Source organism: Temnothorax nylanderi, unplaced genomic scaffold, assembly GCF_030848795.1.
Source record: "Temnothorax nylanderi isolate EJ_2023f unplaced genomic scaffold, tnyl_v1.0 TNYL_tig0208_pilon, whole genome shotgun sequence".
Taxonomy (NCBI): Eukaryota; Metazoa; Arthropoda; class Insecta; order Hymenoptera; family Formicidae; genus Temnothorax; species Temnothorax nylanderi.
In genome coordinates, this window is record NW_027249270.1 from 117,863 (window position 1) to 134,449 (window position 16,587).

A 16,587-nucleotide genomic window follows, 5' to 3' on the forward strand; every position below is an offset into this window, starting at 1 on the left:
AATCATAACATTTCGTTAAGTGGCATTTCAGCATTTTGGGGTGAAAGCTACATTGGTCTTTTTAAAAAAATAGTCAAATCTCCCAATAAACCATTAACTCAGATAGTTAATAGATTATCTGAATTAAAATCTGGAAATTGTTTAAAAATAAAAAAAAATTATATCCTCTCGAACTGTGTAATAGATGATCGCGCTGGACTATTTACTTATGATGGAAATGATTATAAAATTATATCTTCAATTAAAATAAATAACTGTACTTTGAGATCAAATTCATCCTGATAATGCCGTTTTACTACAAAATTCACAAATCTTCGTCATTAAAAAAATTATGAAGGAATATAATAGAAATGAAAGTGATGTTATTACAACCGACGAAATTTTTGTCCTGGGACATGAAATGACTAATCAACGTGAGACCTTTACTTATCCACTTTCATCGATGCAAATCGGCATTTTTGGTAGAAATGGATTTATTGCATCGCCTAAATTAATATCAATTAAAATGATTAAGCATAAATGTGTTTTATTAAACATAGAAAATGAATTAAATGCAGTTACTCTGCTACATTGTTAATAAATCACAAGTGGTAAATAATATCTAAAAAAATCTATATATAAAATGAAATAAAATATTTAAATAATATATAATGATAAAAAATAATAAAGAAAATAATAAAAATAATAAAAAAATATATATAATATAAAATACGAAATAATTAAAATAAATGTACAAATAAAATATATAAAAAATAAGTAGCTATATATATATATATATATATATATATATATATATATATATAAGTAAATGTAAAAGTACCAATAAGTGTAAAATATATAAATATAAATATACATGTACACATAAATATAAAAGTAATAAAGAGATATTACGCCATAACAAACAACTAGGAATGCGTGCTGGTGTCGAGTATATATGTATATGTGTGTATGTAAGCATGCACGCGCATGCGCAACCGGCGACCTGCGGCGACCGACCGGCTCACGAGTTAAGCCCCTTGCACAATGCCAGGCAACAGGCAATAGGAACAGGAAATAACCAAAAAATCGTTAATTACAACCTAAAAAATTCGAATGCTATGATTGGTTGGCAACAGGCAATAGGCACAGAATTTCCAACGTGACGGAAACTCTGTGCCTATTGCCTGTGTCACTGTTTATTCTGCATTTATACATGATTTCTGATTTCTATTCCCTGTTCCTATTGCCTGTTGCCTGGCATTGTGCAAGGGGCTTTACGATCCCTTCCTATAACCGTATGAAAGGGCAGGAGTTTCAAGTGTTCCAACAGTCAAAGGCGGAAAAATTGTAAGAACTCGAATATTGTGTGAAAACGAAACAAACACGCAAAACGAAAATTATTGGACTGAAAACAAGGTAAAGAAACAACAATTGAGGTTATATGGACGTGAGGTTATATACGTGCATAGCTAAATAATTATATTTTTTATTAGATGTGCGATAACAACAAGGAACGTTACGTAATTGTACGTTTTATGGACGATAACTCAAATTCTAGTAAACTTCTTGATTTGGTCCCACTCTCATGGGTGCACGGAGATGAAGAGAACGGATATACCTGCCTATACCCAGGTTCATGCGATTACGAGCACATGGACAGCTGGTTATTATCATTGAAAGAGCCCGAGCAACATTGGGAATCTTTTACAATAGAAGTCATTGCATACGCAAGTATGTAATAATATTTATTAATATTTTCTTTTTGCAAATTAATATGCCTGTAATTTTTTCTTTTTAAATAATTAGAAGACTTGAAACAAGGGAAAAGGCGGCTCAAGCGAGCCTTCAAGTCCGATGAAATTAAATGCACTGATGACGGATGTGATGACGAAGGCCAACCTATTAAAATGTCCACAGATGCCCTCGAAGAAAGATTGAATGCTGTAAAACCCTTAAAACACTGGAGTAAGCCTTCTTCGGCATCAGTAAATTCGGCATCAGTAAACCAGCCAAAAACGAAGAACAATTCAGGTATATACATTTTTCAGCTCTGTTTAACTTCTAGTTTTATCCTAATATAAAGTACTTTGTATATAATTATTTTTGTATTTAGGGATATGTTCGACGGATGAACCAACGGAACACACAGTAAAGATAATAGATGTTCCTGTTTTAGAACCGAGTAAATACTTGAAATTCTATTAAATATGTACTGCTTTTAGATTTATTAGATTTCTAACTTAATATTCAATAATTTTTTTAGTTTCAGGGAATGTTTTTGTTCAGAAGGAATACATAGATCACAAGTTTGAACAACTGCAAGAAGAAATATTAAGTAAAATTAAGTCTGCCAAAAGAAGCATTCTATACGACCTGGACAAAAAAATTAACGAAATCAAACATACAATTGTATTAAACAGTCCAACAGGAAATACGGCACAAGGTGGTGTAGAGAAAATCAAAAGCGACTTGGAAATAATTTTGCCCCCAGTAACATTGGAGGATTTTTTGCAACTTGAAAATTTATTAATAAATTCTGAAAGCAAAAGAGAATCATTGGTAAATAATTTTAAATAAGTAGAAAATACATCTACGAAAATACATATACGTTATTTGTAAAGAAATTTTTTAATATTTTTGTTACAGATGTCACTGTTCCGAATTTTAATTGCTGGTGATGTAGTCGTAAAAGACAGCATTGCTAAAACTTTAGAATCAGTGATGGTCAAAGCGGTCGAATTGCAATATTCGGGAACTGGAAAAGTAATTAAAGGTCACGGAAAAAGAAATTTCAGTGCGACAAACACATATCTATGTTTAAGAGGTAAAATAAATATCTTTTAATATTAATGTCTTATGTCTTATATAATTTGTGACTAGAATATTAATTATATAATATTTTTCGCAGATACTTTGATCGAAAAATATGGGAATACCCTGGATGTAAAAAAATTACCGGGCCAGGTTGGTATGTGGCTGTCCCGAGCTGGCGACAGAGAAGGCGGCCGAAAACAACGAGAAAAAATGTAGATAATGTATAACAACTTCAGTCCTACTTAAAAAGCGTTGAACGAGAAATACAATATATATAGATATATATGTATATGTAATGTAAGAGTTAACTAAGAAAAATAGTTTAAAAAAGTTACATAAGTTGAATAACAGTATATATGTGTTGACACTTAAAGAGTTTTTAAAACATAATAAAAAGAATTTTTAAACTTAAAATAACTTTAAATGTTTATTTTCTTTTCCGAGTAGTAACTCTACTGCATGGTAAGAATGCAAACATGGCTTTCTTACAATGCTAGGCTTAATCAAGATGTTTTTTTATGCTTTGTTGCGTAAATATATTATTACAAATATACATTTATGAAAGTATATTTCGCTAGATACTTTTTGAATTTTTATTAAAAATACATTAACACATAAAAATTATACACCTATAAGTATTGTTAATAAAAATGGAAAAATTTTCCAGTGAAATATATTTTGATAAATGTATATTTGTAAAAATATATTTATGCAATAAAGCAATAAAAAAATAATTTTGCTAAGCCGGGCATCATAAGAGCGCTATTATTGGCATAATAGATTAGCCATTAATGGTCAAATATTGGCAGGACAGATTAACCATTAATGGTTAAATATTGGCAGGACAGATTAACCATTAATGGCCTATGATTGGTTACCACGTTTGGCCCATGATTGTTACCCATTGCTGGACCGAAGTTATCATTCCAGAGAAGTCCCATTGCTGGGCCAGTCATGGCTGCCATTATCACGCCAATATTGGTGACTTGGGGACCAGTTTTGGGCCAGAATAGGACCATTAGTAAAACCCTATATGGGGTTGTATCCATTTCCGCACCACCTTTGAGGTAAGATACAAGGCGCGTTTTTTTTTACATGGTGTCCCCAGTAGGCCTAATCCATGTCAACCTGGGCGCCGCCTTTTCTCATTAGATTTTCGAGTCGTAGACCACCTGCTCGGTGGGTCATGTGCTCCGACGCACAGAGCAGCTCCGTCGCGCGACAGCTTGGAATGCGCGCGATTTTTCGACCTTCACACTTCGACACCGAGGACCCGGTCAACGACATATTCGTACCTCTTCGGCTCCCCGTTGCCATTCTTCTCGGCAGATTTCGGTAAATCCTCTCTCTCGCCGTTCTCTGAACTTCGCGCGCCCGTCTCCGTCGCCGGTCGACCTTTAGCGTTCACGTCGGCGTTGGACAACGCGACCTCGTCCTCGTTGGGGACGACATTCGCGGCATTTCGATCCGCGACACCGCCGCTCTTCGTAGCGGGCAATGCACTTACGCCGGGAACGTTGTTCGGCCGCGATGTCGACGAATTCACGAGACCGTGAGCGCTGGTGACAACTGGCTCCGTCGCGTACTTTCTGTGGGTGTGCGATGACCCGGAACACGTGCCTTCGGTCACGAGCTCCTCAGGTGGCAGAACAGGAACGTTCAAATTTATCCGCGTAAAGAAGGCCATCTTCTCTCTGGAAAAAGATAACGTTGCTGATTTATTAAATGATCTTTATGAAAAATAATATATTTTTCCTGTTAATCCTTATATAATAAGACCTATTAGACCGGTCTATTATCCTTATATAATCCTTATATATTAGTCAATGTTTGCAATGTCAAATTAAAAAATTAGTTAGAGTTAAAACTAAACAGCCCATGCTAATCACTGACACACCATTTTCGTCATTCGAAAAAATATCAATGGATATAGTTGGACCATTACCTGAAACCACCAAAAGAAATTCCTATATCCTAACAATCCAAGATCATCTCACAAAATTTTCCCTAGCTATCCCTCTAAAATCAATAACTGCTGTTCAAGTAGCTGATGCATTATTAAAATACTTTATTTGCATTTTTGGAGCACCTAAAATAATTTTGACTGATCAAGGCACAAATTTCATGAGTAATTTAATGAAAAGATTTACTAAACAATTCAAAATTAAACAATATAGAACAACTGCCTTTTATCCACAAGCAAATGGAGCTTTGGAAAGGTCACATTTAATATTAGTTGAATATTTAAAACAATATGTGAATAAATTTACAGAATGGGATGATTTACTAGAATATGCTACCTTTTCGTATAATACAAGTACTCATGAATCCACTGGATATACTCCATACGAGTTGGTATTTGGAAAAACAGCCAGACAACCATCCAGTGAAATTGTTAATGACATTGGAAAAGAAAAGACATATGATGATTATTTATATCAGTTAATGACAAATATTCATGATCTACAAGAATTGGCTCGAGAATGCTTGATTGCATCAAAATTGAAATCAAAATATTATTATGACAAAAAGATTAATCCACAAATTTTTCAAATAAATGATCAAGTTTTTCTTTTAAATGAACCAAAGAAAGGTAAATTAGGAGACCAATATTCTGGTCCACATATAATAACAGATATTTTACCAAATGGAAATATTAAGCTCCTTTTTAAAGGAAAGTCAAGAATTGTTTATTCAAATAAAATCAGAAAAGTGAAATATAAATAAGATTAAAGGTGTACCGCGCAACATTTTTAATCTTATAGGATAATATACTAACAAACCTTTTCTTAAATTGTAATTAATACAGATGAAGACGATCCTGATGAAGACGATAATCTTAATAATCACCCAATTTCTCTATATTCAACGAATAAACGGAATCATCGGATACGACTGCGGGACATCAAACTTCAATGTGACGACTGTCTCGTTATTGGAAATAGAAGAATGTAACATCCCGTTAATGGAACCACATGTAGAAGAAACTAATATTCAATTATTACAACTTGCGAAATTTGACACAATCCATGTAATTCAATGTAAAATTTCGATTTCGAGAACAATTTATTACTGCGGAATGCACTCACATATTGCGACAGTAACTAATGCACAAGCGGAATATATTATCGATACAACGGTAGATCAATGTAAAAATATGCATAAAACTGGAACACTAATTATAAACGTTAATAATGTAATCAACGGGTTAAAAGTAAATCACACAACGTCGCGACCAATCACTTTTGCAGGATCAGCAACAACAGACGGACAATGTTTTGGAACACAATATTCAGATCCCTATGGGACATGGCAAAATGTAGTTGTGCAAGGAATAATAACCATTAGTCTAAATTCTCATCAAGCAATAACTAATATAGAAACAAATCAGATACATTTAAAAACAGGGACAACCTGTCAATATTCAGATGGAAATTGTATTGATATTGAAGGAAAATATACTTTCTGGGAAACAATACTCAACGATTATTGTAAATTCAATCATTATGATGTATTATATGAAGGAAAAGCAAATAAGATGGTTAGTAATGTAGATAAAAATTTGCAAATAATTTATTCCTTGTTAACTAAAGATGTTACTTTTGCGTTAACACAAATGGGAGAAGAGCTTCTTTGTGGATATACGTTAATTAAAACAGAGCATCCAAAACTTGTAATTTTAGAAATTAAAAAAGGAGAATCTTTTGCGCATAAGCGCCATATATCAGTAGAAAATTTAGATATTTTTGCTTATGTAAACTCGAAATTCATTTACGTAGAAAAACATATACGCACACAGATGAACCGTTTATACACAGATGTATTAACACAACGCTGCAACTTGGAACGACAAGTAATGAAGAATGCACAGCCTAGCGATTCATGCTCCAGATGATTTTGCGTACCAAATTATGAAAGGACCCGGATATATGGCAGTAATCTCTGGAGAAGTTGTACATATAATAAAATGCACACCGGTGGACGTGAAGTATCGACAAACGCAGGAATGTTATCAACAATTACCGGTAACTAAAGGAAATGAAACTTATTTCTTAGCGCCAAGGACTCACATCTTGTTTAAAACAGGAACACAGACTACATGCAGCCGTATAATTCCAACAATGTATCTTTTAAATGACGGATGGTATCGAATAACACCAATTTTGGAATACAGCAAATCACCAGCAATAATAAAACCGAACAGTAAACCTACGTGGCAATATAATGATCCTGGACCATTGGCAGCAAGCGGTATTTATACTAATAGTGAACTTGAGAACTTAAGGGATCAAATAATGTTCCCAGCGGAAAGAAACGGAATTTTAAACACAATGGCGCGTGGTGTAAAAGGAGAACCAATACTAACACAAGGAATATCACTCTCTCACCTTCTGGATGAAAATTTATTGGAAAAAATAACGGAAAACGCTTGAAAGAAAATTTGGGGAACGTTTCTATCTATCGGCAATGCAAGTGCGGGAGTAATTGGATTATACTTCTGCATAAGAACAACTAAATTAATAGTGGATACCATCATACATGGCTATGCACTTCATACTATTTATGGATGGTCAATATATTTAATTGGAGCGCTATGGGACTCAGTGACGAATTTGCTGTTACATTTAGCAAGAGGAACAACACGGAAGGAAAAAGATCAGACATCCTTAGGACAAGAGTCATCAGAAGCAACAAAAACACAAGCAATTTTAACACAAGCAACATTAACACAAGTAATAACAGAAAATGAAAACTCAGAAACAAATACATTACATTCACAACAACATACAAGTAATATTATTTGCTCTGCTCCTGAGATTGAAATAAAAGATATAAAGAATAAAACAGTTATCCACAATGAAATTCAAAACCTATATCCGCGATTATAATGAAGAAAGAGGAACCCTAAATTCTTTAAGAAATCAACAATAGATATCATTTAAGTAAGGTTTCGGTTTACGATAAGAAGGCTGCCCGAGAGACAGCTCGTAAATGTAAGTCAGTCCGAATTCAGACACCGTTGAAGAAGGCTAACGATAAATCCTTTATAAATCAGTAAAAGAAATCAAGGTATTTATACTAAATAACATTATGTTAAATATATACTTACACCCGGTTTAAAAATTAACATAAATATATATATATATATACATAAATAGTATCAAAATGAGACCGCCGACACCTGATGAAAGGAGTGAGGAAGAAAGAAATGAGTTCTATGGGCCAATCGACGGGGTACTGCCCGAGAAGCACAAAGATACATATGAGACTATCATGAACGGCGCGTGCCTTCGCGACCCGGAGGGGGAGGATGAAATGATACTGGTCAACTCTTCCTGGCCAAGAACAAAAATGTGCCTAGGCTATCTAGATCAACTGCCATCACTTGAGGAGGACGAGGCAATCCCCGAGGTCAATGGGTATGAAATTAAATGGGGGTACCATTCCCTTAGCTCACAACGTTTCGAGCTCCCACAATCGACTAGATTCTGCTGCTCCATCTGCAAGGAGGTGATTTTGGGCCTGAGACCGGCCCGGCAGTGCCGTGATTGTATTGAAGAGTTCCTTGTACACAAGCAAATGTACGAGAGGGCACGAGCGTTGCGAATAAATTTAGAAATAGAGGTGGTTAAAAGATATTAAAAAAATAATAATAAATAAATAAGTGAATATATATATAGAATATATATCGATTCTACTAACAATTATATAATTCTATTATTATACGCATTATTTTTCGATTGTACTAACAATTATATATTATTATTATATGCATTATTATAGTTTTAGCTTATAAATTTTAGCTCTAGCTTATATTACTCTATCACATATTATTATTATACGCATTATTTTACTCTATTTTATGCATTCATTATATATATCTACACTAACACATTTATTAAACTTATATTATTTTTTTTTGCACATTAATATATAGTATTGATTTATATAATTAATTTTATTCTGTCTTTATATAGAAAAATATACACTCATTCTTAGCATCAGAGTAACGCAGCTGATGAACAGTATAGATAATAACAAACTGAATAAAAATCTTAATTATTAATATCATTATGTTATAATAATTAAGATTTTTATTCAGTTTGTTATCTATACTGTTCATCAGCTGCGTTACCCTCTACTCTGATGCTAAGACTGAGTGTATACTTTTCTATATAAAGACAGAATAAAATTAATTATATAAATCAATACTATAAATTTAATATTTATTGCATTTGTTATAGAAGTTATTATTCTACTAGCTACCAACAGACCAATTCCAATAAATGCTTACTTCGTGCTCCAAAACATCCTCGAGAACCTCCCTATCCTCCATCGTAAACTCCACGATGATACCTCCCTCATCGCTGTCCTCGCTTCCGCTTTCACTACCATCGTCCTCATCCTCCTCTTCCGGACTATGTAGACAATTCAGTTCTTCCAGCCTCAACGTTACGGCTGTCTGCAGTTCGTCACAGCCTTGATTCCTCGTCAAGTTGTCGATCATGGTGATAAAAAAAAATGCTAAGTCCTATTAAATCAATGATTATACTTTTAATCAGTGTTCACGGTGATACGCCTCCTAACCAATTCCAATAAATGCTTACTTCGTGCTCCAAAACATCCTCGAGAACCTCCCTATCCTCCATCGTAAACTCCACGATGATACCTTCCTCATCGCTGTCCTCGCTTCCGCTTTCACTACCATCGTCCTCATCTTCCTCTTCCGGACTATGTAGACAATTCAGTTCTTCCAGCCTCAACGTTACGGCTGTCTGCAGTCCGTCACAGCCACGGTTTCGCCGGAAGCTAATGGGTCCACATCGGAGATAGGCCCGGACAATCTTTTCCGATTGCACGCCTCGAAGACACCTGAGTCACCTGCGACGCTCTCGTCAGAGACCGCGGCAGAGACGGATCTAGTGTTGGTGCCGGAACTGCTGGCCCTCGACCTGATCCCAGTAGGCGGTGGCGTCTCGCTGATCGGCGACAAGGGAGGTGGCTCCTGCGGCAAGGATTGCAGTTCGACGGGTGGATGGGGACCGACCACGAGTTTCAGACGATGAAAATAATATTTATATCATTTTATACTTTAGTCTCTATACGAAATGTGTAAGTCTGTATATTATTAAAATTTGAATGTGTATTATTGTGTTCTGTTTGAGTTTCTTTGTCCAACGTGGTACGGTCACAACAATAAGGTATAAATCTACCCAACAACTTTTGGCATCTGTAATAAAATGTATGTGAATGTATGTGAATGTCTCAATGTTTGTATGTATGTTTAAATGTAATATATGTATTTGTATTAATATTATTAATTTACCTATTTTTAAACAAAACGATGCAAAAAACAATTAAACTCAAAATTAAAAATACGCTCAAAAAAAGTATTTGATCATTAATTTCCAGCCTCTGATATATGGCAATTACGGCGTCTGTCAACATTAAAAATAAATTTTACTATGTGTAAAACTGTAAATTTTTAGTTTAAAAAAATAATTAAAAATAGTATATACTTACCTTTAAGGAAGTTCCAAAATGATATAAATAGAGCTGTCAAGAATGCCGTTAACAAAGCGTTCTCCATTATTATCTAACTTTCAACTTTACAAAGCTTGTTGACCGCGATTTACGCGGAACGCGACCACGGGATAACGTGTGGAATACGCGGGAATACGTCCGGTCTCTAAGACTTCTGGTCGGAATCAGGCGAACAACCTGCGTATCTTACAATAACATAACACTAAGACGGTGACCCACTGGATTTCTGACCTGACTCACTTGCGAAATGATTTCAAATGTAGTGTTGTTGCGCATGCTCGAATCAGTCGAATCCGATTGGTCAAGCACATAGCAGAGGGGATGCTGGATTATTTAGGTCAGGATCGACCGAGCTGTCGCAAGTGTCGCGTGTCGCATTGACGATGTGAGCATCATGGCGGCTAGAGTGTTGGGCTCGGTCCTGCGTAAAAACGCAGGATTTTTCGGCGCCGGCAGGCTGCTGGCGCCGAACAACGCGCCGGCGATCACCAACGTGTGAGTCAAATTAATCGCACTTAAACGTAGCTCGTAAATTATTCGCTTACACACGTTACGTAACGACATAACCTGTCTGTTTCGCCGTACGGCGTGACGGGCCACGACTGACAACACCTGTGTTTTGCAGCCAGAATCGCAAGGGCCACCAATGGAACCCGGACAAGGAGTTCCTCGAGCAGTTGGAGAGGCCGGTGGCGTACGCCACGGAGAAGCTCGACTGGACCCCGCCGCATCACGAATCCGCCCTGGCGATGGGCCCCATGGCGGAGCAGACCATACAGAATATAAAGCTTAACTTTGGACCGCAGCATCCGGCCGCCCACGGCGTGCTCCGGCTGATCCTGGAGCTGGACGGCGAGATCGTGCTCAACGCCGATCCGCACATCGGCCTCCTGCACCGCGGCACGGAGAAACTGATCGAATACAAGACCTACATGCAGGCGCTGCCCTACTTCGATCGTTTGGACTACGTCTCCATGATGTGCAACGAACAATGCTTCTCCTTGGCGATCGAGAAGCTGCTGAACATAGACGTGCCTCTGCGCGCAAAGTACATTTGAGGTAAAAATGATACGCATCCCTTTCAATAACGCGAAATATATTAGAATATAAATACCTTCTTTGGTATACATTCATCAACTTGTGATTCGACGTTCTCCAAGTCTGATAGAAACTATTTTCTCGCTTGCAGTTCTTTTCGGGGAGATCACGAGGATTCTGAACCATATTATGGGCATATTGGAACGCACGCGTTGGATATTGGCGCTCTTACACCCTTCTTCTGGCTGTTTGAGGAGCGAGAGAAGCTGATGGAGTTCTACGAGCGCGTGAGCGGCGCCCGTATGCACGCAGCTTACATAAGGCCCGGCGGTGTGTCTTTGGACCTACCGTTGGGTTTGATGGACGACATATACGACTGGGCCTCCAAATACTCAGGACGACTGGACGAAGTGGAGGATCTGCTGACGGACAACAGAATCTGGCGGCAGCGCACGATCAATATCGGTTCCGTGTCCGTGGAGGACGCGCTGAATTGGGGCTTCAGTGGCGTGATGTTACGAGGCTCTGGAATAAAATGGGATTTGAGGAAAGTTGCGCCCTACGACGCTTACCACCTGGTGGATTTTGACATCCCAGTTGGCACAAACGGCGATTGTTATGACAGGTAAAAGCATTTAAAAGAATTAAAGGTATTAAAACATAGGGAAAAAAATAGATTACTAAGAAATCAAAAGAAAAAAAATAATTAAATACCCGGTCGGACGTAGATAATACGGCAAAAAATCTTTTAGTTTAAAAAGAAGGTTTACATATCTTTTTAATCGCATTGCTATCTATATTCGACTTGCATTAGCCTTTAAAAAGGAATTTCTTTCCTTCAATTATTCTTTGCTAAGAATAATATTTAATTCTTATTGTTCTGCGACTATACTTTATCGTTTCACATCAGTAATAATACACGAAAGAGTCATCTAAAATTTAGATTCTAAATGAATGAAAAATGCCATCGCGCGATGTATATAACTTTTAAATATTTATAACTTATTTGGCGCAATGCCTCTTGTTTTCAGATATCTAATCCGCGTCGAGGAGATGCGACAGTCGCTGCGTATCATCCACCAGTGCTTGAATCAGATGCCCGAAGGGGAAGTGCGATGCGATGACGCCAAGATTGTGCCGCCGCGGCGGGAGGAGATGAAGAGCAGCATGGAGGCGCTCATCCATCACTTCAAACTGTTCACCCAGGGTTTCCAAGTGCCGCCGGGAGCGACGTACACCGCCATCGAGGCGCCGAAGGGCGAGTTCGGCGTTTATCTCGTTAGCGACGGCAGCAGCAAGCCGTATCGGTGCAAGATTAAAGCGCCGGGCTTTGCTCATCTGGCGGGCCTGCAGTACATGGGGCCCAAGCACTTTCTCGCCGACGTGGTCGCCATCATTGGTACGCTGGACGTCGTATTCGGCGAGATTGATAGATAATTTCCTAACGATCGATAATTTATATAGCGTAGAAATGAATTTAAAAAATAAATGATATAAATATGTTTATGTATGTTACATACATAGGGATTTACGAAGCCGATTGCATATTACGTGTGCACGTGCAAAAAGTGGAAATGTGACGAATATAATTTCATGCCGAATGAGATGCACTCTCGAATGCCGAATATACGAAACTTTGCTGTTACATCTAAACCGTCCGCTACCTAAAGCCAGAAGATTGTGTACGATTCACGCGCGATAAGAACACAAAACCGCATTTCTTTTATCCCGGGTTCTTTTAATTAAAAAACGCTGTAACAACTTGCGGTGCGACGCTATATTACATCTACGAAGAATTTTTCTAAGATAACGATGCTTTTATATTCAGTGTGAATGAAGCCAAGAGATAGTCTAATCTAAATAATATTCGAGAAGTATATTATCGACTCACAAATGGATACATACATATATAGATAGGTATTGTTTTATTATACACGCGGTTGCATATTATAGTGGAGCTTTCGAAGCGTATTGTAGCTCTCAGGTGCAAATATATTGTTATTTAATGACATGCATATATGTATAAGCTTTGATTTATAATAAATATTTCCACTTACATATCCTGTTATCTTTAATGCTGAAACAAAATCACGGAAGAGATCGCGACATTTATTTATATAGTATTATAGTTTTAAGAATCAGAGCAAAAATAATTAATTAAAATTCATCAACAATGAATTAATTCCATTAGCAAATTGTAATTGGCATTAGCAAACGGCAAAGAGCTAAATTGTTTGTTAAAAAATAGTACAATTACAGAAAACAATTTCATGTTTGTTTCCTTTTTCGTATTTTTGGAATAATATAAATTAAAGAATATTGCAGATTTAATTGATTTACAATATATAATAATGTGTTACGGTCGAACAACTAGATGTCGACCTAGTCAACTAGTAACGACCTTATATGTGTTGTTAAACCTTATTAACCTACGTATTTATTGTGACATCAAATGTCCATAGCTTCAGTTTTCGATCACTTCCCAAAGTGCTAAGATTGCGATCGAATAATTTTGGGAGTAACAACTCGATAGTTAACAGTTATCGTTAAGGCATCTGTATTCTAATCGGCAATTTCAATATAAAAGGTAAGTCATAAGAAATAGAATACCTAAGTATCACGCTTTAAATATTACAAAATATACGAAACATGATTTCAATGATTTCAAAAAATGAGCATGACAAGCACAGTTATATTCTGTTAGTGTCACTTTTTCAGAGATATTAAGTTGTCAATAATATTTTTTTTCTAATAGAACTATATCTTTTTATTGTTTTTATTTTTGTATTGCGATTAATATAAAGACAACTTTATCATAATTTTATTTTGTTATCTTGAAATCGGATATCTTAATTCAAATAACACGCGTTAGATGAGTGAAATTATTATGTTCAGTTTACAAATCTAATTATTAAAAAACACAAATTTGCAAAACGTCAGTTAGAAATGATCATTTAGATTTCATTTTACACATATTTCATTTTTTTTAAATATTTTAAACTACTGTAAATGTATTTCTATTCAGTTCTGCATGATTATATCATGCAGTAATAAGGAATTTTACCCTCTTCCCACACACACGCGCGCGCACACACTTTTTGATTTTATAATTATGTTATGATTATGTTTTTTTTTAGCTCAACCACTAATTTCAATGATTTGTGGGCCACTATGCAACACACTTTAAATGAATCAAATAATATACACAATTTTAATATAAAACGGTCATGAATTCTTGGATTCAGTTAAGGACGTTCTCCGGTCCTTATACTAGAGAAAATCGATTTTCTTAGGATTTTCTTGAAACTGTGAATATACGTTAATTTAGGTGTGCTTTATGCGTGGTATAAATTTCAGTACCTCTTCCGGTATAAAAATTAAAGATACTGAGCCTCAAAGTTTCAAAAAAAAAATTTAAATTTAATTTTTTTTAGTTTTGGCATTTTTTCCTTATAGAACTCGACGAGAGGAGCAACTTTGGTCCTCTTGGCCAACCTCGTATCTCTTACCGTTTGGCCTGGAAAACCTTTTCATTAGTAAAAGTTGAAACTTTGAGGCTCAGTATCTTTATTTTTTATACCGGAAGAGGTACTGAAATTTATACCACGCATAAAGCACACCTAAATTAACGTATATTCACAGTTTCAAGAAAATCCTAAGAAAATCGATTTTCTCTAGTATAAGGACCGGAGAACGTCCTTAAATTTGGTGAAATTGAATCGGAATGAATGCGTTTTCAATAGCTGTGTGAAGTTGGCCCCCCCCCCCCTACTACTGAAAATACAAAATAACTATTACCATTCGTTTGGTGGTCGTTTGGTGGTGTTTGGTAGTCCATTCCCGATGATTGGTAGTCAAAATTGTAACTAATAATGCGAAAAAAACGACATATGCGCGTGAAGTTAGCCCCCCCTCTTGTAAAACTCGGCTTTCCAGACTGCGTATATCGTTATAATTGTAAGCATTCGTTTGGTGGTCGCGTGCTGACGTTTGGTAGTCCATTCCCGTTGATTGTTAATCAAAACTGTAATCGATAATACAAAAAAAAAGACATACGCGCGTGAAAATAGCCCCCTCTCTTGTAAAACTCGGCTTTCCAGACTGCGTATATCGTTATAATTGTAAGCATTCGTTTGGTGGTCGCGTGCTAACGTTTGATAGTCCATTCCCATTTATTGTTAGCTAAAACTGTAATTAATAATACAAAAAAAAGACATACGCGCCTGAAGTTAGACGCTCTTTTTATAAAATTTGGCTTTCCAGACTGCATATATTATCAAACCGAACTACCGAACATTTACTTTACCAATAAATAATTAATCTGCATATATTATTATAACTGTAAGAATTCGTTTGATGCATTTAGTAATTAAAAATATAATTGTTAAAGAAGACAATAAAATATATATGTGTGTAACCATGCGTTTTATAGAAATATTCTTGTACGATTGCATGTTTAATTACAATCATTAATATTTATTTAACGAGCATTTTATGATTATATATTTTTTGTAATTATTAAATGTGCATAGTCGTAAAAATTACAAAACATAATTAGTCGTTATTTTAATTACGCTCTACAATTCTAAAAATATTCGAAAAATATTTTAGATAAACCGAAACTGCGACATTTTGTGCAGCATATCACCCTATGCTCTCTAAATACTCGGCTTTCGGGCGGTATTAATTTATAAAAAAAATTATACAGCATTGTTAGTGTCGGGAATTCTTTAGAAATTGCTTTAGTATGTTCAAAACTATTCGGAAAATATTTTAGATAAACCAGAACTGCGACATTTCGTACAGCATATCACTCTAATCTCTCTAAATACTTGGTTTTCAAACGGTATTAATTTTTTAAACAATCATACAACATTGCCAGTGTCGGGAACTCTTTAGAAAATGCTTTAGTATGTTCAGAACTATTCAAAAAATATTTTAGATAAACCGGAACTGCGACATTTCGTACAGCATATCACCCTATTCTCTCTAAATACTCGGATTTCGGGCGGTATTAATTTATAAAAAAAATTATTCAACATTGCTAGTGTCGGGAACTCTGTAGATAATGCTTCAGTACGCTCAGAACTATTCGAAAAATATTTTAGATAAACCGGAAGTGTTACATTTCGTACAGCATATCACTCTTTTCTCTCTAAGTACTCGGTATTCGGGCGGTATTAATTTTTTAAACAGTCATGCAACATTGCT

General features: G+C 35.8%; 2 protein-coding genes and 1 pseudogene across 4 annotated transcripts; all 3 read left to right on the plus strand.

Moving 5' to 3' along the window:
- The first annotated feature begins 997 nt into the window (after nt 1-997).
- On the plus strand, nt 998-2,823 carry LOC139779069 (uncharacterized). Of its 3 annotated transcripts, none has more exons than XM_071717300.1 (6): nt 998-1,326; nt 1,538-1,710; nt 1,786-2,010; nt 2,093-2,161; nt 2,243-2,538; nt 2,626-2,823. In XM_071717300.1, exons 1-6 carry the CDS (start codon nt 1,193-1,195, stop codon nt 2,821-2,823), a joined length of 1,095 nt encoding a protein of 364 aa, XP_071573401.1. In that variant the 5' UTR covers nt 998-1,192. The 3 variants fall into 3 exon arrangements, with proteins under 3 accessions (XP_071573401.1, XP_071573403.1, XP_071573402.1); XM_071717302.1 differs by having other exon boundaries at nt 999-1,395; XM_071717301.1 differs by having other exon boundaries at nt 1,000-1,395; nt 1,473-1,710.
- A 2,779-nt stretch (nt 2,824-5,602) lies between these two features.
- On the plus strand, nt 5,603-8,012 carry LOC139779080 (uncharacterized). The gene is made up of 3 exons (XM_071717323.1): nt 5,603-6,438; nt 6,665-7,136; nt 7,230-8,012. The coding sequence occupies exons 1-3, from the start codon at nt 5,603-5,605 to the stop codon at nt 7,680-7,682; spliced, it is 1,761 nt and encodes a 586-aa protein (XP_071573424.1). The 3' UTR covers nt 7,683-8,012.
- Nucleotides 8,013-10,686: 2,674 nt separating this feature from the next.
- LOC139779065 (NADH-ubiquinone oxidoreductase 49 kDa subunit-like) lies at nt 10,687-13,434 on the plus strand (annotated as a pseudogene).
- Nucleotides 13,435-16,587: the final 3,153 nt, after the last annotated feature.

Bases quoted from the DNA above. Each gene is read 5' to 3' on its own strand.
- LOC139779069 (XM_071717300.1), top strand. From the start codon at position 1,193: ATGATTTCTGATTTCTATTCCCTGTTCCTATTGCCTGTTGCCTGGCAT. The intron at 1,327-1,537 runs GTAAGAACTCGA...CTCAAATTCTAG, and splicing joins CAGTCAAAGGCGGAAAAATT to TAAACTTCTTGATTTGGTCC. The intron at 1,711-1,785 runs GTATGTAATAAT...TTAAATAATTAG, and splicing joins AGAAGTCATTGCATACGCAA to AAGACTTGAAACAAGGGAAA.
- LOC139779080 (XM_071717323.1), top strand. From the start codon at position 5,603: ATGAAGACGATCCTGATGAAGACGATAATCTTAATAATCACCCAATTT. The intron at 6,439-6,664 runs GTTAATTAAAAC...AAGAATGCACAG, and splicing joins GAGCTTCTTTGTGGATATAC to CCTAGCGATTCATGCTCCAG. The intron at 7,137-7,229 runs GTAAAAGGAGAA...AACGCTTGAAAG, and splicing joins TAAACACAATGGCGCGTGGT to AAAATTTGGGGAACGTTTCT.